Source organism: Camelus ferus, chromosome 2 (genome assembly GCF_009834535.1).
Source record: "Camelus ferus isolate YT-003-E chromosome 2, BCGSAC_Cfer_1.0, whole genome shotgun sequence".
Lineage (NCBI taxonomy): Eukaryota > Metazoa > Chordata > Mammalia > Artiodactyla > Camelidae > Camelus > Camelus ferus.
The window spans coordinates 39,090,013-39,117,509 of record NC_045697.1 but is presented as its reverse complement, the minus strand read 5'-3'; the positions used below and the strand labels follow the sequence as shown (position 1 = coordinate 39,117,509).

The window sequence follows — 27,497 nt, the reverse complement described above, 5'->3', positions numbered from 1 at the left end:
ACTGAAGTCACTGGTGATATTAAATGGTATCACATTCATATTGTTTGGGAAAGATCACTTGATGTTAATAGTGAAAAAACAAAATGTCACATCACAATAGCCAAAGCAACTATAGTCAATTAAAGTATAAACATCTAGTCATTTATTCTGTAACAAATATTAAGTGCAATGATTGTTCAAATAGAGTATTCTATCCTCAAGCAACCTGTGACATATGTTGAAAATAATTCTCTTTTGGCACAGATCAAATATTCTCTCTCCCTGAATATCACAGAATATAGGGATACCCCACAGAACATCTACTTGGCTATTGTTTCCTAATAAAACTCCTCTTGGTGTTTAATACTGAAACACCATAGAAGATAAAAATGTGTTTAATAGGGAAAATAGATAGGTACTCACATCCCCAAAACTCAACACTTTAACAAAACAGTGTTCAAGAAAGATTCACTTATACTCCAAGTACAATTGGTAGAGAATCTCAGAAGCATGTGTTGTTTGAAAAGGGAGAGAGGGTCATCCAAGAGAATGTGCATCCTGGAGATGGTGGGGCTCAAGGCATCATGTTAATATAAACAAAGCAACTGTCAGTTTCGTAAGAGGGGAAGTTATAGCATTTTATTCCTAACATAGTGGGATGTTAACTTTATTACTCAAAAGTTACTTTTCTTACCTATATGTAAAGCTTCTTATCGAGTTTTATTACAGTTTAATTAACTTCAAATTGGATGGGAATTTGGGTTGAAATACTATAACTTATTGTAACTTAACCTATTGAAAATCATGAGAAGACTAAGGAATCAAATTAACAGCACCATTAATGCAACAAATAACCATCATGTGCTTCCTGATAAAATGCACTGAGAGCAGAAAATTTACTGTTGCCAAAAGCAATCATTTGAATCTAACTATGAGGAAACATCAGACTAACCCAAACTGAGAAGCATTCTAAAAAAGTAACTGGCCTGTATTATTCAAAAACATCAAAGTAAAAAAAAACCAAAAAAAAGAAAAAAAAAACAGAAAAAGACTGAGAAACTGTTGTAGACTATAACTATGTAGATTATAAGAGATAAAAAAATGACATGAAAACTAAATGCAATATGTGATCTCATGGTGGATCCAGGAACAAAGAAATTTTTTTAAATTTTGCTATAAAAAATATCAGTAGGACAATCGGAAGAATTTGGATAAGGTCTTCAAATTAAATAAGATCATTGCATTAATATTAATTTCCTGATTTTGATGACTTAATGATTACATAAAAGAATGTTCTTCTATAAGCAACTTACCCTCAAATGTTTCAGAAAAAAAATATGTAGAGAAAGAAAAAGACAAAACATAGTATAAAGTTAACATTCAGGGAATCTAAGTGAAATGTATACATGAACTCTTTGTGTAACTTTTCCATAGGTCCAAAATACTTCAAATGTTAAAGTTAAATATTTAAATAATTAAGTGAGAAACCAGCTCTCATAGTAGCATACTTATATAGAACTTCTAATTTTCAAGAACAGAATAAGCAGGAAATCCTTGTACATGTTGCAGTGACTTTTAAAGCTTATTCAGTTTGGTCTAAAAAGCTACCTGACTACAATCCAACATGCCTCTTGCCACAAATCTTGGGGATTTCATCATCATCATCCTCATCATACTGCGTATCTGTAAAAACCACAAGTATTATTCTCACTTGCAGTAAAATGCTACTAGTTAACATCTTGTTTCTATGATAGGAAATACCAGAAACAAACTGGCATCTGCTAAATAAAACACAAACATTTTACTCCACTTCTCTAAAATTTCAATTACATTAACTGAATTGTAATGCAATAATATACATAGGTCTATGTCTACATCATATAGGTATTCTCTTAATACACAAAGGGGCCTCATGCCAAGTTCAGTTTAAGTTGTGTGAATTTTAAATATTCCATCTTCTCTAGAATGCTCATTAATAGCTAACTATAATGATAACTAGTAGCAAGCTCATAGTCCTCTGATCAACAGGTTCCTCAGGGACTAGAGTCAGAGATTAGAGTAAGAGGGAAGAGTCACCAAAGTATTCCAATTGCTGGGCAATACATTAAGGAGGGGTGTCTATTACAGGCAACTTTTCATACATGGACAGAGATGACAGTCTGTATTTTCCAAAGATGGCCAGAACCATCTCTTCCAGTTCACATGCTTCCTTATAAGAAAAGTGATCTTGACACTCCTGCTACCAAGATATAGGAGTCTGTTTCCTCCCCTTAAGTCTGGGTGGGTTTTTTCTCGCTTCTGTAATTAAGTGAATACAGCTGAAGCAACACTTCATGACTTTAGAAGCTAGGCCAGGAAATTTAATGCAGTTAGTTCCCCCTTGTTTGCTAAAACACTTACTTCTGGAGCCCTGAGCTACCATTAGGAAGTTCTACTACTGTGAAGGCTACTACTTAGGTGAGGAAGCCCAAACCATACGGAGAGACTGTTTATAGCTGCTCCAGTCAGCAATCCTAGTACTTGAGTCCATCCAGGTCAGGTGCCAGACATGTTAGTAAACACTCCAGATCACCTAGCCCCCAGCTGGCAACACCCAGCCTTTGAGTCTTCCCAGTTCAACCACTGACATCAGGCAGCAGACCAGCCATTCCTACTATGCTGTCCAAATTCCTGACCCACTGAATCCATGAATATATTACATTAACTTTTAAGCAGCCACACTTTGAGGTAGTTACGCAGCAATAGTATCTTAAATAACAGGTCATTTGAAAAATCGGTTTCCACTGGTCTTAAAATTAGTCTCATCTTCTTATAGAAAAGATTAAGTGTGGGGGGTTGGATATAGCTGCGTGGTAGAGTTCTTAGCATGCATGGCATCCTGGGTTCAATTCCCAGTACCTCCACTAAGAAACAAATAAATAAGTAAGCCTAAGCACCGCCCCCAAGAAAAATTTAAAAGTAATTTATTTAAAAATATTAAGTGTGCTGCATTTTTGTCTTTCTATTCTGACCTATATAGTCTATAAAATGTAAGATTTTGATTCAAAATTTTATATCCAAAATAAATTATTCAATAAATACTTCTTGAATGGACTGAAATTACCAATCCCTACACACGAGGGGAGGGGTAAGAAAGACAAAGGTATCTAAAATAGCTCAGTGATTTCTAACTCTGATGACAGACTAGAGGTTAATAACACAGCCACACAGCAGAAGGTGGGAAAAGGAGAGGAAATGATGAAGTCAGCTTTCAATAAAACTGTAGATTATTTATCCCTTTAAATACTTGCAAATGGATACAAATATGAAGGTCAAATAAGGAGTCTAAATTACCAAGAGTTCAGAATTATTAAGTAGTTGGTACAATAAGGAGAGTTAACATAAAGAATGAAGACTGAAGACAGGATATTAGGGAAAACCACTGTTAGTCATGTGCAGGAAAATGAATCTGCGGAGGCTCATTTATTCATTCATCCACTTATCAAATATTTATAGAATGTGATCATTTACTATGTCCCAGGCATTGGAGATGTTACCTTCAACAAGATTAAAAATGGCTGTATCCTCAGGTAGATTATCACCTACTGAGGAGATATGGACAAGATGAAGCCAATTAAAGGAAGAATAAAGTGAATGGACACTTCTAACCAGGACCTAAGGAGGTTGGGAAGACTTCCCAAAAGCTGAGTTATGCAGAGTAAGCCAGGCAAAAGGAGGGAGTGAGTGTGGGAGGGGGAGAGAAAGTATTCCAAACAGAAAACAAATAGTGCAAAACGCTCCACAATGAAAGATATACAAGGAACAAAAGAAAACCAGTCTAGCCAAAGCACAGAGTGTGAAGTTGGAGTGGTAAAAGATTGGGCTTTACCAATAGAGCTTCGAGCAACCATTCTAAGGTTTTAGCAGAATGGTCAGATTTTCATTTCTGAAAGATCACTATTGCCCCAGTGTGGAGAGGGGATCAGAAAGACAAGGAAACTGAAAGCACACAAACCAGTTAAGAGTCTGAGGACGTAATCCAGGCAAGAGATGGTGAACCAGAATTGCGGCAGAGGGGATGGAGAAGTGAATAGATTTTATATTTATGAGACAGAACCCTCAGTGCTTGCTGAGTCATTAGGCATAAGGCAAGAAAAGAGGAATCAAGAATGATGCCCAAGCTTCTGGCTTCAATAAAAGAGGGTGATACCATTCACCAAGATGGAGAACACAGGAGGAAGCAGCTTTGGAAGGGGCAGTGAGTTAAGGAAAATAGTCAACTGTTTGGGCAGTACAATGCTGAGGCACCCAGGAAGACATCTAAGTGAAGTTATCTAGTGGCATTTAGCTATGCAAGACGTCTAGATTGGAAATAAAGCTGTCCCTCGGTATTCATATGGAACTGGTGCGAGGATGCCCAATGGATACCCAAATTGGAGGTCGCTCAAATTCTTACGTAATATAGCATAGTATTTCCATATAACCAACATACATTCTCCCTTATATATTTTTTTTAATTTAAAAAAATTCTTTTCTCCCTTATAGTTTAAGTCATTTCTAGATCACTTACGATAACTAATGCAATGTAAATGCTACATCAGTAGTCGTAAATACAACGTAAATGCTTTTGTACAGGCGTACCTCGGAGATACAGGTTTAGTTCCAGACCACCCTGAGTTACGTGAATTTTTTGGCTTCCCAGAGCACATAAAAGTTATATTTCCACTACACTATAGTCTATTGAGTGTGCACTACACTGTATCTTAAAAAATGTACATACCTTAATTTAAAAATACTTTATTGCTAAAAAATGCTAACCATCATCTGAGCCTTCAGTGACTCACAGTAAAATCAAAGATCACTGATCACAGATCACCATAACAAATAATGAAAAAAGTTTGAAATACTGTGAGAATTACCAAAATGTGAGAGAGACATGAAGTAAACAAATGTTGTTAATAAAATGACATCAGTAGACCTGCTCAACACAGAATTGCCATAAATCTAAACTTGTAAAAAAAAAAAAAAAAAGGCAATACTGTGAAGTACAAAAAAGGGGAGCAAAAAAAAAAAAAAAAAAAAAAACAAGGCATGAACAGTTGTCAGCACAAGGCACATTCAAGTTGTCCTTTCTGGAACTTTCTGGAAATTTTTTCCAAATATTTTCCACCCAAGATTAGTTGAATCTCCACATGCAAAGCCCACAGATACGGAGGGCCAACTGTACTCAGAAGTCATCCACATACAGACTGTAACTGAAGCCATGGAGAATGGATGAAATCAACCCGAGTTAATGTAAACAGCAGAAAAGAATGATAAAGTCATAAAGATAAAAAGAATCAAATGAGACTGATGTGGCAGATGGAACCTGTGAGTTTCCCCAAGGAAGTCATCAACAATGTTGCCTACTACAGGGTTTAGAGAAGGTTTAAAAAAGGTCCATCTGATTTATCAATCGAGAAGTCTCTGATTTCCTAAAATATTGGGGGGGGGGGGGAAACAAAGCATTCAACTTATTTTCTTGAGGAAAAGAGAAATCTATTTCACAGAGAAAGAATCCAGCTGAAAAGGAGTGTTTAAAAACGAATGAGAGGCTATCTAATAATGATATCAAAGGACACAAGCAGGAGTAGAATGGAGACTCAATGCTGGAGCAGACTTGATAAATGAGGTAACATTAACTCCTTTCCCACAGGATTATTATATAGTTAATGATAATATCAATTAGCACAATCACTATGGTGGTCAATTGGCACCATCGAGCAAAATATTAATATTTTCTGTAACATTTGCATATCATTTGACCTGACAATTTTATACCTAGGAACTTATCCTACAGATATACTTGTATTAGACAAAATAACATGTACAAAATTACTCACTACAGCATTGTTTGAATCAGAAAAAGACTGGAAGTAACCCAAATATCAACCAAGAAGATACACTCTAAGTTATGGTATATCCACACAAACTAGCAGCTGTGAAAAAAAATTTACATGCTCTCCATATACTGATATGAAAATCTCCTGGATAGATACAAATATGTAACGCAAAAAATAAAAGTGCAACAAAGTATAAATGTTACTTTTTGTCTGTAAAAAGAGGGAAAACAGAATGCTATTTATACTTGCTTGAAAATGCTTAAAGCACCTGGAAAGATAAGAATCTAAGAACAGTGGTTACCTTCTGTGGAGAGGGCTCACACAGGACAGACGGTGGACAAGAATAAGACCTTACACTTAACATTTTTACATTTTCTAGCTTGTGAGCCATGAGAACCTATTACCTTCTCAGAAACATGAAGCTAAAATTTTTTCAACTTTCTTTCCGAGATAGGAGTTAAGAAAAAGAGAATGTAATGATGCCAGAACATTTCCAGACTCAAGATTAAAATGGGACGGAATTTTACGCAGTGGAGTTTAAGCTTTTGCTTCTATTATCTCCATGAAACAGCTGAGGGAATAAGAAGAAATGTGAGGGGTGGCCACGAGATTGGGAGCTAGAAGAAAACGAAGTCTGAAATAGCTGCGAAGAATGGAAGAGGGAGCATTAAAACATATAAAGAAAATACACTATACATGACTAGGATTCTGTATGTAAAAAGAAAAACAAGATACACTGGCTCTGTTCAGTAAAATACATACTATCTGAGAACTGTGTCACCTTGTGTAAAGAGGAAATGTAAAGGTCATCTTTTAAAACAATTTACTTAGGAATGCCAAACTAGACCAACCCTCTCCCCCGCCTCAACAACTTTATATTATTTGTCCCTGGTTTATTTCCAGAGCCTAGCACAATGCCTTGTACAGGTTGACGCTCAAAAATTCAACAAATCCACTAATTCTGGTTTAAAGGAAAATCGAGGAGTCCTTTGTTTCAGACAAAGTCAAAACAACACAATTTGTCGTACGGTTCTGCACGCTATTTCAGTACGCGGAGTGTCACATTTATCCAGCAGCGAACAGTGGAATAGAGTCACCGTGACGAGAAACATAAATGCTACGATCCCTGTACCCTCCACCCCTCAAAATCCTAGCTTCGTTCCCGGTCTGGAGGATGGGGGACACACGACTGCGGACACTTGTGCGACGGGCTCGGGGAAAGGCCGCAAATCCTCAATTCGTCCAGCTCCTCACGTCTCCCTCCTTAGATGGGTCGCTGCGGAGAGTTCTGAGTGGTCACCTACCCTCGTCCGCGTCATACAGGTTAGAAAACAGTTGACCAGCTCCGAACTCTAGAAATCACAAACAGACAAGCGCTCAAGCGAGTCCGACGACCAGTGTGGCGAAGTAATTTCCGTCTCCGGCGTTCCCAGAATACGCTGCGTCCCACGCGAAGCTCCGCCCTCAAAGACGCCCATATATCGTGTGCGCCTGCGCCAAGGGTGGGCTAAATTCGCGAAGGGTGAGTCGGCACATGCGCAGTTTGTGGGTTGAAGCCTCGTGGGGTTAACCGCGAGGACCACGCCTACACTCTGTGACTCAGATCTAGCCAATGAGTTCTGCCTTTTAATATTGTTGGGGAAATATTAACACCTGAAAAAAAAAAAAGCCAAGAAGATGTATTAATTATAGATTTTAATTGTGGCCATGAAAAAAAGCCAAATAAATATATTAATGGTCATGGTTTTAACCATGGCCATGTGTCTGGGATATTCGATGTTCAATTTTTTTCCAGCTCCAAAAACTAAAAAACGCAAAGCTTTTAAAAGTGTGATTTCTTAACGGCAGGTAGGGTAAGCTGCGGCGCGTTAAAGAAGCCTGAAAGTAAACACACTCTCATTAACTAGTCTAATTGTCTAACCCAGCTCAGTCTCTAAGTCCCTAGTACTTTTACCTCCATGTTAAGTGGATTTCCAGGCCACGGAGCTCTCATCGCGAGAACTCACGACATTAGCTTTAGGAGGAGGAGCGCTAGTGAGCCAACTGACAAATGACTGCTCTCAGGTTGTCCCGAGCTTTCCTCCAGTAATTAACGCGACTCTGGGGCCTCAGTGCGCGTGCGAACAGGTGGCTCCACCCCTTTGCCCGCTTTCGCGTTTCTCATGCTTCCCGAGCATCTCACTCCTAGGCTGTTCTGCAGGGTCCTGCGGCGATCCGCTCTCATAGTAAAGCCCCATGAACTCCCGGAGAAGCTCACGAGAGAAGATGCGCGGACGGCTGCTCCCAGCACCCATCGGATCTGGGTCGTGGGCCTCCCCGTGGCCCGACAGCGACTGGGGGTTACGAAGGAAGGGCTGACATGGAGAAGCATTTTCTGTTCCCCGAGTACGTCCCGGAGCCGGCTCCCGCACTGAGCCTCCAAGACCAGCTGCGGAAGCTGCAGCAGCAGCAGGAGGAGAAGGAGCGACAGATGCAACAGGGCAGGAGGAGCAGGGACAGCAGACGTTAAGTGCACCTGGTCGTGGGGCATCCGGACTCGACGGTGCAGCTCAGCCTCCTGAACTGTTCAGGTTTCGTGGAGGAGCTGCACAGGCAGACCGCGGACTGGAGCGGAAGGTGTGCCAGCGCTGCTGGCGGCTGATTCATCACCGGCGCGCCCTGCGTCTGCAGATGAGCCGCGAGCGGTACCTGGAGCTGGTGAGCGCCGCGCTGCGGCGGGCCGAGCCCTCCCTGGTACTCTACATGGTGGACCTCCTCGATCTGCCGGACAACCTGCTGCCTCACCTGCCCGCGTTGGTGGGCCCCAAGCAGCTGATCGTGCTAGGAAACAAGGTGGACCTCCTGCCCCAGGATACTGCTGGTTACCGGCAACGGCTCCAGGAGCGACTGTGGGACGACTGTGCCCGCGCCGGGATCCTGCCGCCCCCTGGCTACCGAGGGCCACAACACCCGAGCAGGGACCGGCCTCGGGACGCGGCGAATAATGTGAATCCTTCGACCAAAGTCCCGCACAGTGCTCAGGGACATGCGGCTCATCAGCGCCAAGACTGGCTATGGAGTCGAAGAATTGATCTCCGTGCTCCAGCGCTCCTGGCGCTACCGCGGCGCCGCCTGCTTGGTTGGCGCCAACAACGCTAGCAAGACCACTCTCTTCAACACGCTCCTGGAGTCCGATTACTGCATCGCCAAGGGTGCTGAGGCTATCGACAGGGCTACCGATTCCCCTTGGCCTGGTGAGTTTTAGGACTCTCATCCCCTTTGTTTTCTGAGGTGGAAGTCTCATTATGGTTCAGGCACGTAGTACTGTATCCTTCCTTAATGTCCACTAGAGGCTAGCAGAAGTCTTTCCTTTTAAAGGAAAAACTACTTTGGTCACATCTCTCTTTCGTGGCAGTTTAGTGCTTGGAAATTCAGTATTTGTTGTGGTAACTTTCCAATAGAAATAATTGAGTCCTTCTACGTTCCAGTCACTGTTCTGGCTGTATAGATGAACCAGGGGACACAGGAAGTTCCTGCTCTCTTGGAGGTTTCCCTTGTAGCTTTAGTTCTTTGCATGTTTCTCCAGAAAGTCCTTCATTTACTTTCTAAGCCTCTGTCCACCCCTCAGTCTTACCCCTTATGGCTTCAGTTTACTCATAAGAATACTAAACAGATTTAACATTGGAATAATTCACTAAGGCAATGTGATGTGTGGCTTTGTTGAGAAGAAATGTCAACTTTGTGACTTTAAGACACATCTATAGTAATTGTAAAATGGGTTCTTCTATAACCCTGTTTGTCTTTAACAGCTGGCAAAACTAACTACTTCGTTTGTTCCTTTGAAACCAGTCCTTAACTTTGAAAAGCTGTTTTTCCTGTAGCGGACTTTGGTTGAATTATACGCAGAAGTGCTTTAATACCAGTTAGTAGTACGGGGAAAATAGAAAGAAATCAGGCCTACAGATTTGGGATTCAACTCCTAGTTAATTAAGCCTGTGAGCCAGTCTCTGATCCTGTTTCCTAGTCTGTAAAGTAGGAATAATTTTGTAGAGAGCTGTCATGAAAGCTGAGTGAAATAACCACAGTACCCAAGATAGTGTAGCTCCTCCTAAATGTTAAGTTTCCTCTCCTTATTCTCTTTTCTTATACAATGTTTATAACAACGTATTTATTCTTTGCTGCTTCAAGTGCTATATTAAAACCTTCTCAAGTTTCCTATTTGTAATCCAACTCCTTACAGAATGTTTCAAAGGCAAAGAAGGCTTTAACAAGATGCAACTGAAGCGGTAGAATGGCAGGAACAAAATCAACTTACTCTCTTGAAAAAACATGGTTATGTAGTAGGTAAGCGCCTTCTATAGGAAACCTCTTGTTGGGTCTCTGCTAATATTCTGGGCTAGCCAGTTTTGGAGGAAGAAATTACTTAGTCATTTGGGAACATAGAGGTCCTTTAGAGGCAAGGCTGTTTGGAAACCCAGAGTTCATTGTGATGAGAAAATTGATACAGTAGATGCATGGAGAAATTAGGAAAGGAAACATGAATAACTGCTCATCTGGCCACTGTCAGCAGTAGAAATATTTTCACTAAGATACTAGCCATCTCCTTGCAAACCAGTATAGGTCTTTGATCTATTGCAGCTTTAAAGTAGATTGCCCTCCTTTCCTTGGTACCTCTTTTCATCTTCCTTTACTAAAAACAGTTTGATTTCCAACACTACCCACCCCTACATCCCCAACCTGAGCAATGTGCACAGCCAGCCACACACTTAATCATTAAAAGAGTCTGACTCCCACTGCCTTTGGAAATAAAGTATCATTGTAGTCTCATTCCATACTCCATACTTAGTAATTTGTTTGAGGCAAACATAAGAATTATATATCTTGAGTCAAAAGCTTTAAAGGAGAGACTACTAGCTTCAATATAAATTATTCTAGGAAGAATTAAAAGAACATTCTTGTATTCAGAAGGATGAAGCTTCTTTGAGTTTGATACTGATTCACTTGCCTCTGACATGGGAAACCAACTTGTTATGGTTGGAGATAAATCCACCAAACGAGTAGAATTAACCCCACAAGATGGGAAAGATGCCTACTGGTTTTACGACACCCCTGGAATTACAAAAGAAAATTGTGTATGTTTTTGATGTCTTTTAGAAACAATAACTTTCAGTTGCAAGTCTGTCTTAATTGGCAGAAAAGGAGGTATACTTTCATTTTAAACTAAATTCTGATTTCACTAATTAAAACAGCTCAGGGTTCAAGGAAAACCTATATGCCATCAAGTTCTATATGCCATTTGGTAGGCTTTACTGCTGATAACCTACTTATATCTTTGTGGTTTCCTTAGTGAGGGAGACATTTACAGAATCCTAGATTTTGGAGGTTGAAAGAAATCGTATCACTGCATCCAGTCACCTGTTTCATGCTTGAATTCCCTCTGTAACATATCCATCAAGAGGTGCACCCAGCTTGAACTGAAGTAAGGCATGACACATTCAGCTGAAGCAGTGTCACCACACCTTCCAAGGTCACCCCTTTGGTCTCTGACCTGCTCTTTGTGTTGAGCTGAGCAGTCTCCCTGTCACTTGTCTTGTTCCCCAAAGCTGTACAGAACAAATGTAATGCCTCTTTCCTTTGGCAGACTTTGAAGTATTTTAAAGTATAATGTCCTCTCTCTCCTTCATTCTACTCTTTTCTTCTCTTTCACTGGTTCATCCAGCAAAGATGGAATACTTACTGTGCTGATGTAATCCAGACAATTTGTCTTCGTTTCCTGTAGCTCTTCTCTCTGAAAGGCTAGTGATGAACACAGGCCCCTTGTCACAATGATTTCTAATTTGTTTTTGTTCTTAAAGTATGACATAAACAACTAAATTTCTTGTATAAGTGCCTCAGATGAGCCTAATTTGGAATAGGATTAGTTCTACCTATCTTGTTTTTACACATCTTTTTAATCCAATTGCAGAATCTCCTGGGAAACTTTGATTTTATCTTCAATTCAGCCTATATCCTACATGCTCATTAAATCTCACAACCTTTTATTCATTTGCAGTTTGGATCATCATCCAAGTCATCAGTTGAGTCAAGTGTGCATTTAGGACGCAGCCTTACAACAGATCCATTAATCAGCTTCCTCTGAATCTGGTTACTGACCAGGTTCTAATGTACCTAATCGTCTGTGTATGGCTCTGTGAAACAACATTAGATTCTTAAGAATTTTTCCTCCCTTTGCCATCAGAATCACTTATAGTTTCATTCTTCGAATTGTATCCCATCTGGTGTCCCCATATAGGTCTTTTAACCTTCTTTGCCCTCTACAACAATTGTTTGTGTCCAGTCTTTTCTTCTTTAGCAATACAGAACTTCAGAGCAACTGCACTGCTTCCTAGTAATGTTCTATCACTTTAACTTCACCAATTCATTCTTTCCTTTAGACTCAGGTCAGGGATAGCAGTTACTTGGTCATGTGTACTCTCTTGTCAATTAGTCAGAAAGGCAAGAACCCAGCAGTGAGACCTGCAAGGTTTTAGATATAAAAGTTCTTTCAGGCAGTAGGATTCAGTGCCAGTTTATTGATCTATTTATTTGATGCCTTCAACCAGTGTTTCCCAAACTGAACCAAATTATTAGGGTCTCTGGTATAAAAGACTTAAAAGGTTTCTTTACTGCAGGTGGCTTTTAATATGCTTTGTCAAACATAAATACTGAGAAAAACTACTTGCAGCCCCCTTATGTATTTTTTGTGAGCCTCACTGAATATCACACATTTTTTAATCTTTAATTTTAATTAATAAAATAATTTTATTTTCTCGCGAGAAGCAAGTGCTCAAAAGTTTATCTGTTTGTTTGCTTTTACTGTCTCTATTTTTTAATCAGATTTTTATTCCTTAAATCTTAGCAGAATCTTGTACTGCCTAGCTTTCCTTTCTATTTTCTCTAGTCTCTTTAGGAGCTCTTTATCCTTAGAAGCCGCAGGATTCATAACTTTCTCTCTCTCTCTCTCTCTTTTGTGCTGAGTATTTGGGAGAAATAAGGAAACCAAAGACTGGAATTTAGAAAAGGTTCTTCAAGCTCTTTACTTGCTCATAGAAGGGGGTGATCATTTTGCACCTAATGCATGCATACTTGCCACTAGAATAGAATGTAGGACATTGCCTGACTGTTAGCTGAAAACTGCTGCTCCCCAGAAGCCTTTGATGGAGACAACATGTTTTCTAGCTTGCAACTGAATCGTCAGTACTTTCAGTTCACACAAAATTTGACAGAATTTGGGGGATGCTGCTGTCTCACACTCCTATAAAGTTATATTGCCATTATTCAAGATTAAGTTGTAAAACAGAGTAGAGCCATTTGTAAAATGATTCATTTAAGCAGAAAGAATATATGAATTTCATGTGCAGCAAAATCTGAATTATATACTTTGCTTTATTGTGAAATCTGGAATATTTTATCATCACTTTTTATCTTAAAGGTAAATCACAATATATCATATGTTCATTGAAAGTAATTCTTTTAAAAATTTGCCCTTTGCTTTACAGATTTTAAATCATAACAGAAAAAGAAGTAAATATTGTTTTGCCAACACACTCCATTGTTCCAAGAACTTTTGTGCTTAAACCAGGAATGGTTCTATATTTGGGTACCACAGGCCATATAGATTTTCTGCAGGTGAGGAAAGTCTGTACCACTAAAAAATGACTTAGTATTGGGATTTACTTTAAGGAAGCAGATAGATGAACAAAACTGGCAAGATGTTGATAACTAGGTCTTCCCTTTGTAGGGCTGATATACTGTTCTTTTGTGTGTGTGTGTGTGTGTGTGTGTTTGAAAACATCTGTAATAAAAACTTAGGAAAAGGAAATGGGAAAAAAAAGTACTAGGTATTAAAACCTATATTTTCAATAGGAGGTTGAGTGCCCCATACACCTTGGCATTAAGAAAAGATACTTTCTGTCTCCTGTGGTATTGTTTTACATGGAAGTCAGAGGTCACAAGTTTAGGTACAGAGCTTATATGCATTAATTCAATTCTACACTTTTTATATCCCATGCTATGTATACTTTTATGTATTTTTTTTGTTTGGTATTCATTTACATAGCATCATTCAGGGATTTTAGAATATCTGTAGAATTGATTCCTGTTTTGCCAAAGTGAGGAGAAAAAGGAAAATGAAACATGGATATGTCCAACAGCACTGAATGTAATTTGCAGGCCATTGCCTAGAACAACTTCTTGGGTTTGTGTGGGTTTATAATTTGTTGGAAATTTGGCCTTACACACTTAAATCCTGTATGTATTCCCTTAGAGCTCATAGAATGTTAATATTATAAACCTAACTTTATACAGGGACAGTTAAAGTAGACAATATTTCCTTTTCCTTTTTATAACAGAAGCTGTTGTGGTTGTTTTTGTTTTTGTGTTTTTATTAAGTATCAGGAAGCCTATTAAAGGAATCATAGTTCGATGGACAGATGAAATGCACTGCTTCTGCCATATTTTGCCCCCCCCCCCTTTTTTTAGGCATTACTTTTATTACAGCTGCCATATCAGTATTTTTTTAAACACTTTTTTATTGAGTTATAGTCATTTTACAATGCCATATCAGTATTTTAAAAGGGAGTTTGATTTTTTTCAAATTGTACCTTGTAATGTACTAATTTTACAAGTTTTCCATTGTTTAAAATAAGTTCTTTCTTCCTTTCTTAAGGGAAATCAGTCAGCTTGGTTTATAGCTGTGGCTTCAGACTTCCTTCCCGTGCACATTACTTCCTTGGACAAGGCAGATACTCTGTATCAGAAGCGGGCGGGTCATACATTACTCAAGGTGAGAGGACAGGCTTTGACAGTTGCACAGTTAGGTTAACGTCCCCTGTGATAGTCCCACAGCCCTGTTAAGAAAGCCTTTGTTGGACAGAACCAACTTTGTTATACCATCAGCTAGCTCTCCCCTGACCTTGTTCACCTTGAGGATTTTGGCTATAAAGTGAGGTGGACTCTTACAAGAAAAGGGATGTTGGATTGGACTGATCCTGGAATAGTGACAGAGCTGGATTTTCTCTAGGTGACACTATCCAGTATGGTATCCATATGTGGCTATTTAAATAAACTGATTAAAAGTAAATAAAATTTAAAATTCAATTCTTCTGTTGTAGTGGCCACTTTTCAACTGCCCAGCAGCCACGTCATTGGAGAAAGTTGTATTGGATAGTGCTGAGTGAAGAGAAGTTACAGGTATTCTCACAACTTGGGGTGCTGCTGGCATCTAGAGGGGGAAGCCAGAGAGGATGCTGACCATCCTGCAGTGCACAGGACAGCCCCCACAGCCAAGACTTACCAGGTGCAAGACGTCAGAAGTGCCAAAATTGAGCAGCCATCGTTGGGGTGGAAAAGCTCTCCGCCCAGGTTCTTAATCCCAGACACAGAGTTTCGCACCTCTTCTCTCCTGCTCTGCTTGTTCCTAACTTCAGCCCATGAGTAGTGCGTTAAAATTTCTCCAGTCTTAGAAAGACAAGCATCGTATGATTGCATTATATGTATTTTAAAAAAAAAAGATACAAATGAGCTCATTTAGAAACCACAAATAGACTCATAGACAGAGAAAACAAACTATGGTTACCAAAGGGGAAAAGGGCTGGGGGGAGGGACAAATTAGGAATTTGGGATTAACAGATACACACTTACTATATATTAAAATGGATAAACAACAAGGACCTACTGTATAGCACAGGAAACTATATTCAATATCTTGTAATAATCTATAATGGAAAAGAATCCAAAAAGTATATATATATATGTATAACTGAATCACTTTGCTGTACACCTGAAACTGACATATCATAAATAAATAGTTTGTCTGCATAATACTGTAATTGATCTAAAATACAGTTATCTGTTAAATGAAATGTTAACTATTAGTCTCTCTGGTTACTAGGATTTGAGATAGTTTTTATTTTCGTGTATATGAATATTTTCCAAATTTTCCTCAAGAAACATACTGATTATATAATTGGTAGCAATAAACGTTATTTCACATGATTAAAAAAAATCTTCTGTGACCTTTAAAAAAACAAAACAAAACTCAGTGTTCTGCTCATTCCTTCTCTTCACAATCTAGCTTATTCCTGCTCCTCACATCCCATCCTCTGCAGTCTGTGTTTGGCCCTTTCTGTGCCACTGAAATTGTTCTTACTAAGTTCTCCATAGACTGAGTGGGGACTGTTCAGCTCTAACCAGACATGCTGTAGACACTGTTGGCTAGTGTATAACAGTTAAGATCATTGGAACCACTGGGTTCAAATCCCGCTCTGCTCCACCACTTAACAAAGCTGTGTGACTTTAGGCAAGTTTCCTTCACCTCTGTCCCTTGTACCTATGTCACAAGGTTGTGGAGAAGATTAAGTTCCAGGGCACTGTTGTAACTGCTATGTAAGTATCTCGGATGATGATGATGGGACGTATTTACTGCAAAAATAGCAGGTGCATCCAGTGCAGAGGTGATTTACCATTAACTAATGCTCATGCAACCAAAAATAAGTCAACATGCAAAATATACACACACCCTTCAATGAGGATAAAATCAACCTGACTTGAGGAGTAAATGCTGCTTTCTCTCTGGATTTCCTAAGGAAGCCAGAGTGAAATTAAAACTCTTTTGAAATAACTGCCCTAAAGTTAATACTCCAGAGACATGCAGGAGTTGCAGAGTAGTGAGCATATAAATGTAAGGAGCAATAAAGGATCTGTCCATTTTTCTACACTAAAAGACCTTAGTTCTGTTAGATTTGTTTTCTTTTTGGGTAAAACAATAACATACAAGTTGAAATGCAGATTGAGATTTCTAGGAAAGGAAACAGCCTTAATTTGTTTGGCTCTCATAAAAATGAACACTGTGGTGGTCTACCCTCATGCATCTATGTAGTTTTCAAAATGGACATCCCTGATACTTCTCAAAACAAGAATCCCAGGCTTCTCTCCCTCCCAGTGTAAGCACAAATGGTTTCTTGGGCTGCTCTGAAACTCATTCTTGCCTCCTAGTTTTCTTACCCATCTCCTAAGTCCAAGTCTGTCCTGCCTCCTAATATCCCTGAATCCAGCCTTGCACTTTAAGCAAGCTGCTTACACTAGGCTGTTTTTGATCCTTATTTTCTCAGCTTCCAGTTTTTACTGCCCTCCTCCTACCCTACCCCACTAGAGCTGTGGTTCTCAACCAGGGTTGACTCTTAGCCCAAGGGGCCATCTGGCAAAGCCTGGAGACACTTTTGGTTTCATAATTTAAGGGATGCTGAGCAGAAGCTCCTAAAATTTGTGCAATGCACAGGACAGCCTCCCCCTGACAAAGAATTATTCAGCCAAAAATGTCAACAGTATTGAGGTTGAGAAGCCCTGAACTAGGGAGATTTTTCCAAAATACGAAACAAGTCACAGTATTCTTTTTTTATCCTTACTTCTTTCCTACTTAAAATTCCTTGGTAGCTCCACAGTACTGAGAGAAGTCTCATAACTAATACACGTGTGCACACACACCCCCACAAATTAAACTACAGTTCCCTGAACTCATCTTCTTTTCAGTCTTGGTGTCTGTACATGATTCTAACCCAGAATACCTTTCCACTGAGTAACTTCAACCTGTTTTTCAAAATACTGCTCTTCATCAATGTTTTCCTTGACTGAAACACTTATTACTTCTTCCTCCACAACCATAGTATTTAATAGATGTCTCATTGCATTTTGTACCTTGTAATTTGTTTACATGTTATTTCCAGCTTCTGATCTACTTGGGAGCAGAAGCCATATTGTAACATCTGTCTTGGTGTCCTTACTGTAAAACAGAGAGATCTGTTAATAAATAGGTAAATTATTATCCAGTTACTTCCAATCCATGGAAACACCTGTAAATAGAAACTGAATCTTATCCATTATACATGGACCCTTGACTTGTAATGAGGTGGGGATTAATCTCAGTCCAGCCAGGCCCTTAAGAGCTAAGGTATTTGAAAGGGTGTTGCCTTAATTGCCCAATATTATGTCTGTAGAGCTGTAAAAATAGCTAATAAAGGAAGATTCTGTTATCTGGAAGTTACCACCAGATGGATGCCCACATGGGGGGGCCTTGACACTGGGAGTGTTTGGGGTTTTTTGTTTTTTGATTTTGATTTTGAGAGGGGAGGAGGTAATTAGGTTTCTTTTCTTTCTTTTTTTTTTTTAACTATAGGTACTGGGGATTGAACCCAGGACCTCATGCATGCATGCTAAGCACACGTATTACCACTGAGCTGTATCCTCCCACTGGGAGTGTTTGAAATGTTTAAATGTTAAACAGTTTAATGTTTAAAAAGATTTTATTCTTGGTACCTTCCCAGAATTATCTTATCAGTGCTTTACTTAGAGTTATGAGGTGTTTAATGTGAACTTCCAAATATCTTCATTTTCTCCTCATGGAAAGAATGGCAGGATTTCCTCCTCTTGTTGCTGAAGACATTACATTAGACGAAGGACCTGGGGAATCTGAAGCAGTGGCTGATACCAAGTTCTCCTCTGCAGGTAATTTTACACCAAGCACTTTTTAAAAGGAAAATAAAGTAGCCTTACTAACTTATAGTACATTTTTATACAAATGTACCTTAAATGACATAGCAGAGTATTTTAAGAAATACATAGTAGTTTATTCATAAGATGCAAGCTACTCTGAAAATAAATTTGTACCTTTTCACAAATGCATTGTATGTTTTAAAAAAAAAAATGAGTGAAAGACAACAGCAGCCTCCTTTGGGTCTCCATTCTGAGCTGTGTTTGGTGTTTTTGGTAAGGTGGTTGCAAACAGCATTTGTGCTCTGCCCTGTGCCTGCATAGGCTGGGTCACAGTAACGCCTCAGTTTAAAGACAGACTGCACCTCTGAGGCTATACACCTCAAGGAACAGTACTGACGGTCCGGCCCCCGCTCTTACCACATATCGTCAACATCACAGGAGAGTGCATCCCAAGAAGCACGGCCTATAAAACCAAGAAGCCTCCTTCCCTTGTGTACAATCTGCAGAAAAAGAAAAGAAGATAAATATACGAAGCTGACCTTGTTCACATTGAAGATTAACCATATAGAACATACTACGTACGTTGAATTTTGTTAAATATCACCGTAATAAAGCAACCCCCACCTTCCCCTTTTTAAACTACTCTGGATGATGCCTCTCTTTAAAGTACTGAATTTCTAAACACAAGCTGCTTTTTTGTATAGTGCATATATGTGTTTGTCTGTGACCCAAATACACCTAGCAGAACTCTAAAAAGGAGTTCTGCTACATTCGGATTTCTCCCGCTACTTTTTTTTTTTTTTTTTACTATTATTATTTTTTAATAGACTTTATTCTTTTAGATCAGTTTCAGGTTCACAACAAAATTGAGCAGAAAATACAGAGTTTGCACATAGCGAACCCCATCCACACATATATACTCCCCTACCCTCAACATCCCTCATCAGTGTGGCATACTTGGTACAATTGATGAACCAACATGGGCACGTTATTATCAACCGAAGTCCATAGTTTACATTAGGGTTCACTCTTGATGTACTTCTGCTACTATTTTTAACTGAGACCAGATGGCATTTCTTATTTGGAGTCTAGTTGAGAGAGCAACTTAGCAGTTAGCATATGAAAGAATTGGCAGAAAAGCAGTTTTTCCAAAATACATTGGCTTAAATGAGATAGAATTAAGTGGCTTTGCTTCATGAAGTCACCTCAGGACCCAACAGGGGGAGCACTCCATGGCTTCCATCTCTGGCTCCACGGTGGTTGCTCAAGTTGTCATCTTTTGCAGCAAGTGGAAAGAGGAGAAGAGAATGAAGAGCACACAGCTCCCCTGTTTAAAAGAAGGGGGAAGCTGGAAGTTGCAGACATGACATCATCCATTGGTCAAGAGTTACATGGCCACAAGCCCCACAGGGAAGCTAGGGGAGTGGAGGGAAATGAGGATTTCAGATTTTTATTAAGAAGGGGCGAATAGATGATGGAGAACAATTAGAAGTTTACCTTACATAATCTAAAAGTACCTGAAAATCTTAAGACAAAAAAGGATTCAAGTTACATCTTCCTGAAATCTGAAGTCTATTCTCCAAGTATCAGAACACTAACCATTTTATCAACATTTGCCTGTAAACATGGCATAACGTTACGTCAGTCAGAAAATTGTGCTCTACACTGGAATTTGACACAACATTGTAAAATGATTATAAATCAATAAAAATTGTTAAAAAAAAGTTACATCAGTCACAAATCTTTTCATTTAGATACTCCTAGTTGAGTCAGTGGCACTATACCGTGGTACAATGAACAATTAATGAGTCAAGTCCCAGATCTCATTGTTGAGATAAATGCTTATAAAGTAAACTGGCCTGAAATGCAGATCCAGAAGCAACCTGTAGACTCAGGTTTAGCATGAACTGCTTGACAGTCCCTTGTTCTCTGTCACTGTGTACACTCTGGCCTCACTCAGTCACTCATCTTAGAATAAAGGGTTAATATTTTCATATGCAACTTGTGAAAACTTTGTAGATCTCACTTCCATCATGTTTCAAGGTGAAGACTATTGGTATCTTGGGGAAGGTAGTTCTTTGTGTATAAATTACATGTAAGTTTCTAGTATTCTTCATCCCTAGACACTAAATGCCAGTAGCAACTCTCCTGCCCCATCCCTCATTGCGACAATTGAGACATATCCCTGAAGTTTCCATACCCACCCTCTACAATCGGTGGCCTCCTAAGTAGGGAAAATTCACTGGTAGTTGATATATAGTTGTTTATTTTGGACAGAAATACCATTATTTTTACAAATTAAAATTGTGGCCATTATATTTCTATCTTCTGTTTACTGGAGCTTAGACCTAAATCTTTAGATTAAAATGAAGAAAATAAGGTAAACTTGGCATTTATGGAGAAATTCAGAACCCAAAAACGAATGTTGTCTCTACTCTGATAACTTATTAATATGTATATTAGAAGGCAAATCAGTTCTCCTTCCTTATCTTATCCTTAGGCTTTTTGGCCTCTTGACTAGCAAAAATTCAGTTTTTAAACATTCATAATTTATATTCTTAAAACTCTTTTACCTCTAAAATTTAATGGCTTTGTTTTATAAAGCTTGACTGAAGCATATCTAAAAATGTTCCAAGGTATATTGCTAGGAGTTTCAAATAGTGCAATTTACTAAGTAAGTTTTAGTTTTCCTGGTTATATTAATGTCTTTGGGTTTTAATTTTCTCATCTATAAAATGAGGGAATAACACTAGATATTTCTCAATCCTAATGTTTCATGATTCTCAGCAAAAACAGGCAAGAAAGCCAGGTAAATGGTGGTTACAGTACCTCAGACCGAAGAAGACTCTCTGTGCATAGACAGTGGAGAACCACCACTAGGATCTGCTATTAATTTACTCCACATTGGGCCAACCTAATGCAGCCCAGGATCGGGGCTGGTCTATCCAACTGGTCAACAGTGGATTTTGCAGTAAGAAAGTTTTTTTTTTACTGTGTTGGTTTCTAACCTTAAGTAAGTTTATGGATACTTCTTAATCCATTAATCTTAGTTTGAAGACTGCGCTTGATCCCTATCATTTACACTATGGCAGCAGGAATTACTAAAGTGGAGAAATTAATGGCAATGTGTCAGCACAGCCCCCTCACTGCCACAAAACAGAGGTTGTTTTGAGGGGCTAGAAAACCATTAAGCAAGTTTATAATAGTTTGTTTACTTGGATCTGCACCCTTGTGGTGTTCAGAATGTCACTGCTTTTGTATTCGTGATACATAAAGTAAGATTCATCAAAGGGCTTTTTGACTTCTGTGACATTAAATGCAGTTTTATTCATAAAAGTTCCATCATATCTCTTTCCCTCTCTTTAAAACAGCATTTTCTTCAACATTAGAGACAAAGTGAAGTTTAACATAGATCTTGTATTTTTTATCACTACAAAAGGCGAGCCCTACCAATCATTAGGCCTTATCTGCGTAGTTCCCCAGAGTCTAAATTTGTTTATGTTACTTGTGACACTTCCCATGATAACCAAGAAGTGGAGTACAGATGCAATCATGTGTGCTTGTGTTTCCTGATCATTCAGACACTTCTTGCAAAATGGAGATCAAGGTGAGTTTCCTACAGATGACTAACTTGGAGCTCCAGCTGTGCCAGACATGGCAGAGTGGTTACTGCTCCACTGCATAGGCACCCAGCACTCAAGCTAAGGTGAGCTGTTTTGTAGACCAGCCTCTGATCATTTACCCTGGCTTCCCTCCCACTTGGCTCTGTCTCGTGGAACAATACAATCATTTCCACTCCTTCTCAGACTGTTCCATTTTCTCTTGGCTGCTCTCCTCTTCCCAGGGGGATTGTTTTCTCACAACTGTCAAAGAGTAATGTTTAAACAATAAAAAACAAGACTTCAGACTCATGTGAATTGAACAGATAGCACCTCTACTTGCTCTTAATGTCTCTGTCACGTTGTCTGCCCATTGATATCCTGTAGTGGCTGGGAAACAGCTGAAGATTAATATTCCAACACCATGTAGGAATGATGCCTCACTTTTTCCCTTCATGTCAAAGACCATCAATAGTCTCTCATTTAGTACCAGAGTTTCATGATCTAAACACTCCTAAGTCTAGAGCATACTTAATATACCCATCACTTGGATCTCAGGTTCCTGTTTTTCAGAAGCTTCCTTTCAGTTATTGGATAATTCTCAGAATTTACCTTCTGAGTAATCACCTAGTGGATGAGTTTCTTTGGTCTCAATAGTCTCACTGGTAGGTGCAATAGGTATGATATTAATCACAGACACTGTCAGTATCTCTGATCAGTAGTGTTGGTAAATTTGAGAAAACTGAGGCCACACACTCAAAAAAGACACGCATGTACTAGAGACCACATCATCAGGTGATTTTGAAAGTGAGTGACTGCCAAGATCTCTTCTATGTTTTCAGTAAGCGCCTGGAAAATAGCAGGTAATCATTGCATGAGTGAATGAATTAGAACAAGGGAGGTTTTTGTTTGGTTGGTTTTTACCTTCCCTGAAAAACAGCAGACTTAATTTGCTTAGTAACACTGACACCTTTCTCAAGTTTTTTCCTTTCCTGCCTAAAGGAAAGTATCTCAGGATAATTGTATTTCAGAATATTCATGGCTGCTGTAATCATACGGTAGACCATATACCTTCTTTTTATTCCTTTACTTTCTTATAATAGTAGCTAGCCCTATTTGGCAGGTACAAGGGGCTGGGCACTGTTTTAAGCACTTTACATGTGTTACCTGAATCCTTAGAACAACCCCATGCAGGAGGTACATATGTTACTACTTCTATTTAGAGATGAGGAAGCCAAGGCACAAGTAACTTGCCCAGCATCACGCAACTAATGAGCAACAGAGCTTGATTCAAACAGACACAAGCCCCAGCACCCTGTGGGGCTGTTTAATTATACAGTAAAACTGACCGTTTTTTCTTTTCAATGTACAGTTTTATGAGTTTTAACATACGTATAGGTTCATTGAATAACAACCACAATCACAATGCAAAACGGTTCCACCAACACCCAGGTTTTCAACCACCGCACAATACTTCCTCTGTACACCAGAGCCCCTCCCAAGTCTAAAGGAAGGAACTTTTCAGCCTTACGAGGGAAACGTGTTATTTCAGAAAAGAAAGGCAACCTACTTTGAAGACCTGCAGAGGTAATGACACAATGTCCTTGGAGACACTGTCACTGCCTCTTAGTTCCCTTTCTAGCTTCCTTTGAATCCCCTCATATACAATTCCAGCCTGAGAAGAATATTTCTCAAAGCCAGTATGTACGTGTGTGTGCATGTGTGCGTGTGTCTGATGTGCTACATCCTTGCTGTCTTACTCCAGCAATGCTGCCCAAACCTAAACTAGGGTCCCAGGGTAATTTCCATGCTGTCTTACCATCTTAGGTAGTTTTAAATCAAATAAACCTGCTTTCATGGCCAGCTGGGAGTCTTTTCACATTGCTGGTGAGCTTTGCCAAGTACCACGGACAGATCACAGCATGGGTGGAGATCCTGACCCACAAAATTCTGATTAAGAAAATAGGAAATTACATACACAGTAAATTTGAAATGCAAACATCCAAAGAATTACACCATTAAACTATCTGAAAAAAGCTGTGATTCAAAATCCTGGCCCTATTAAGCGACAGAAAAACTGGAGGTCCCTATTTATTCACAAATCAAATAGCTTCAAAAACCAAATTTGAGACTCGCAGACATAGTAAACAATCTTATGGTTACCAGGGGGAAAAGGGGGTGGGAAGGGATAAATTTGGGGGTTAAATAAAGATTTGCAAATATTAACTACTATATATAGAAATAGATTTTAAAAAAACCAAGTTTCTTCTGTATAGCACAGGGAACTATACTCAGTATCTTATAATAACATTTAGTGAAAAAGTATATAAAAATGAATTGAATATATGTGTATGTATGACTGGGACATTATGCTGTACACCAGAGATTGACACATTGTACCTGACTATACTTCAATTAAAAATATATAAATAAATAAAATAGGGGGAAGAAATTTGGCGTGGACTTGTTTAAATGACTTGCCTTTTCTACTTGTATAGGAGTCCTCTTGTTTCCCGTTCCTTTTTGTATCTTACTTTCACTAAAATGGGATCCTGTTTGCCCAGTTAAAATCTTTTTAGTTATCTCTGTTTTCCTCAGCAATTAACGTCAGGCCTAAAATGATTCCTTAGAAACTCTGGTTAAATATTCAACAGGAAGGAAAATTAGAAAAATGGGTACTACTTTCCCTAAAATATCAGACAGAAGATGTATTTTATTGAAACACTAGCTAAAGAAAGTTATCTTTTTCTGTGCACAAGTAAGGCTATTAGGGAGAGGGAATTCTGAGGAATGTGTTGAAGATTTGTAACATGGGAATGTGGATGAGACTGGTCAACAAAGGAAAACAATGCTTAATGGTCCCATGCACCCACAAACTCCCCTGTTCAGCATGGCTTCAGTCTCTTCTACGTGTAGTTGCTCATTTGTCAATTGGAAATGCTTTTTTTAACTAGATTGAGGGCATAATTAGGTTTGTAGCCACATCTACTGCTGAGTAATTAACCACCCCAAAACTTAGTGGCTTGAGCTTACATTTGCTCCCACCCTTTAGTTTGGCAGTTTGATCTGGGGGTTCTTCTGCTCTATGGGGACATGCATTTGCATACCTCACTCCATGTCAGGAACTTCAGCTGGGATGTTCTTAGAGCTGGGAAACCTGGGTCTGTTTCCCTGGGTCACTCTCACCTATGATCTCCTCCTAAAGTGGGCCAGTTCAGGCTTGTGCACAAGGTGATCGCGCTCAGAAAGAGCATGAGAGTAGACACTGCAAGGCCTCTGGAGAGTGGAGCTCAGAAATCACGCAGTGTCACTCTGCTGCACTGTATTGGTCAAAGAAAGTCGCAACAGCAGCACACATTCAAGCTGACTGCAAAGAATCTGTGGCCACTTTTGTCCACCACAAGGTCTCAGCATGTTCATCACCTTGAGGAAGATGCAGAATAACATGCTATGTGTTCTGACCCATATGAAGAGACTCCACTGTCTATTTATCAAATGAGAAAATTGATGCCGACTTCAATTTATTTCAAGAGTCAAGATACATAGAGCAGCTACATGACTGCAGAAACAAGGGAGCATCAAGCTGTTGAATTTTGATTTTATCATACATCTTTTAGGAATGGTTTGTTCTTAACTGTGTATGTCTTACGCTCACAGATTTAAAATGAGAAAAAACCCATTCAGATGCAAATCTAGGCTATCTCCTCTCCCATCCAAACAACCCTCAAGGAGTACTCAGACTAGCAGAAAGCTACCTCGGGAAGTCAGTTACCTGCATGGTCTTGTTAGAGGAGGTAGTGTGAACACAGGTATGAAGGACCTTAACATCTCTAAATAGCATCCTATCACTCTCCAAGGAGAAAGGAGGTTTTAGACAGAATCCAAACTGACAACACTGAGGCCCTACAAACCCTTCCTTTTCCTGATTCTACAACCAAGGGGAGGGGCGGAGTGACCTGGGATGGAAAAGTCCCTCTCCTCACATTGGCCACCTATCAGCATTTCTCCATCTCTGATGCCAAACAAGCAGACAGAAACCCACATGGGCACGTTTGTTGCTCTTACCACTTCCTGCTGTCTAGAGTGGACAGCCTGTTGCTGTGTGTCTCCACCACTCCTAGTGGATTCTGGGAGACCGGGAGACAGGTACCTGCTGCCAAGGGTCTGCAACTTGAGTGACATTCTAATAAACAGATTAGATGGGATAAATATCAGGGTGTACAATACAGCAGGCTCACAGGGCCCAAGAACCAAGGATGTTTTAAAGTAAATCCAGTTCTTACCTTTACATGATGATACGTTCTGACGTTTTTAAATAGCTACCCACATAATGAATATCACGGTGTATCTAAAAATGCCAGCTTATGCTTTATGTCAGAACCAGGCATCAATGGAATCAGGGAACAACTGTTTTACACTAGTTTTCTTTCACCTCAAAAAGGTAAAATTAATCTGACTACTGGTGGTAAGCTTCTTATGGTCTTCAGTAAATATAAACTAGCTAGATGTTACAATATAGAGGGGGGCCTGTTTAAAGAGTGCCCTCTATATCATGTTAATGTAATTAATACATTAACTTAGGCTGAAATCCCTTTGACCACCATCCTAATTGCTTCTTGTATTTATTACAGCACACATTTCCCCACATAACATTCTTCACTTACTCTGAAAGGCACTGTGATGCAGACCTGCCACTTCCTACTTGTGTGACATCAGGCAATTTGTCTGTAGGAAGCAAAGTGGGAATAACAATCTACTTCTTCGGGATGTTGACAGGATTAAGCGTTAATGTGATGTGCTTAGAAGAGTGCCTGGTACTTACAAAAGGATTACTAACTGAAGGTCCTATGCTTGTTACTGGGCAAACTTGCCTGTCAGTATCTTTAAGCTGTGCTATATTTCATCAGAAAAGTCTCTGTTATTCCATGCAAGTAAAACTCCTGCTGGATTCTCCACACTGGTCCACCAGACATGGCTAATTCCAGCAACCATTACAGCTTATGCTCTAGCAGGGACTTCTGTCTCATTAAATTGTAATCCCCTAATATACCAACATGTGGATAATTAATTCCCCTCAGTAATGTTAGCTGAGTGCCATGGGGCTAATCCCTACCCTATCAATGCTGAATGTTAAATGAACATGTTGTTCATCATTTAAGCAACACTAAATTAAACATCTTGAATATATACATCTTCTATGTCAAAAAAAAAAAAAAAAAAAACCTTCAACATAAAGAGTACAAGACCTGATTACTACAGCAAATCTGAAACAACTTCTATCTTAAGAACACAAGCATAAACATAACTGTAAGGTTATCAGGTATTATGGGTCCCCTGAACCACTCACTTCACATGGTGTCCACTCTCAAAGTAATTCCAGAATGTTAACCAATTTTGGCAATAATTAAAGTGATTAAATCATATATATCCATACAATGAAACATTATGCAATAGTTATAAAGAATGGGAAAGGTCCTAAATACTGACAAAGATCTCCAAATTCTACTCATTGCAGAATGTCAATAATTCCAGTTATGTAAAAAGCATAGAA

At 39.2% G+C, this 27,497-nt stretch overlaps 1 protein-coding gene and 1 long non-coding RNA gene across 2 annotated transcripts; one reads left to right on the top strand and one right to left on the bottom strand.

Annotated features, from left to right (window-relative positions):
• Positions 1 to 553: 553 nt before the first annotated feature.
• On the bottom strand, positions 554 to 7,539 carry LOC116669160. Its single transcript, XR_004326530.1, has 2 exons — positions 7,145 to 7,539; positions 554 to 1,662 (listed from the first exon to the last, which is right to left on the bottom strand). It is a non-coding gene; the product is annotated as an uncharacterized LOC116669160 (long non-coding RNA).
• Positions 7,540 to 7,773: 234 nt separating this feature from the next.
• On the top strand, positions 7,774 to 18,986 carry NOA1 (nitric oxide associated 1). Its single transcript, XM_032498107.1, is given in 5 exon segments — positions 7,774 to 8,428; positions 8,431 to 8,843; positions 8,845 to 9,073; positions 14,972 to 15,050; positions 18,262 to 18,986. Coding segments are annotated over 4 exon segments (927 nt in total). The 5' UTR covers positions 7,774 to 8,199; the 3' UTR covers positions 15,028 to 15,050; positions 18,262 to 18,986.
• The last annotated feature ends 8,511 nt before the right edge of the window (positions 18,987 to 27,497 follow it).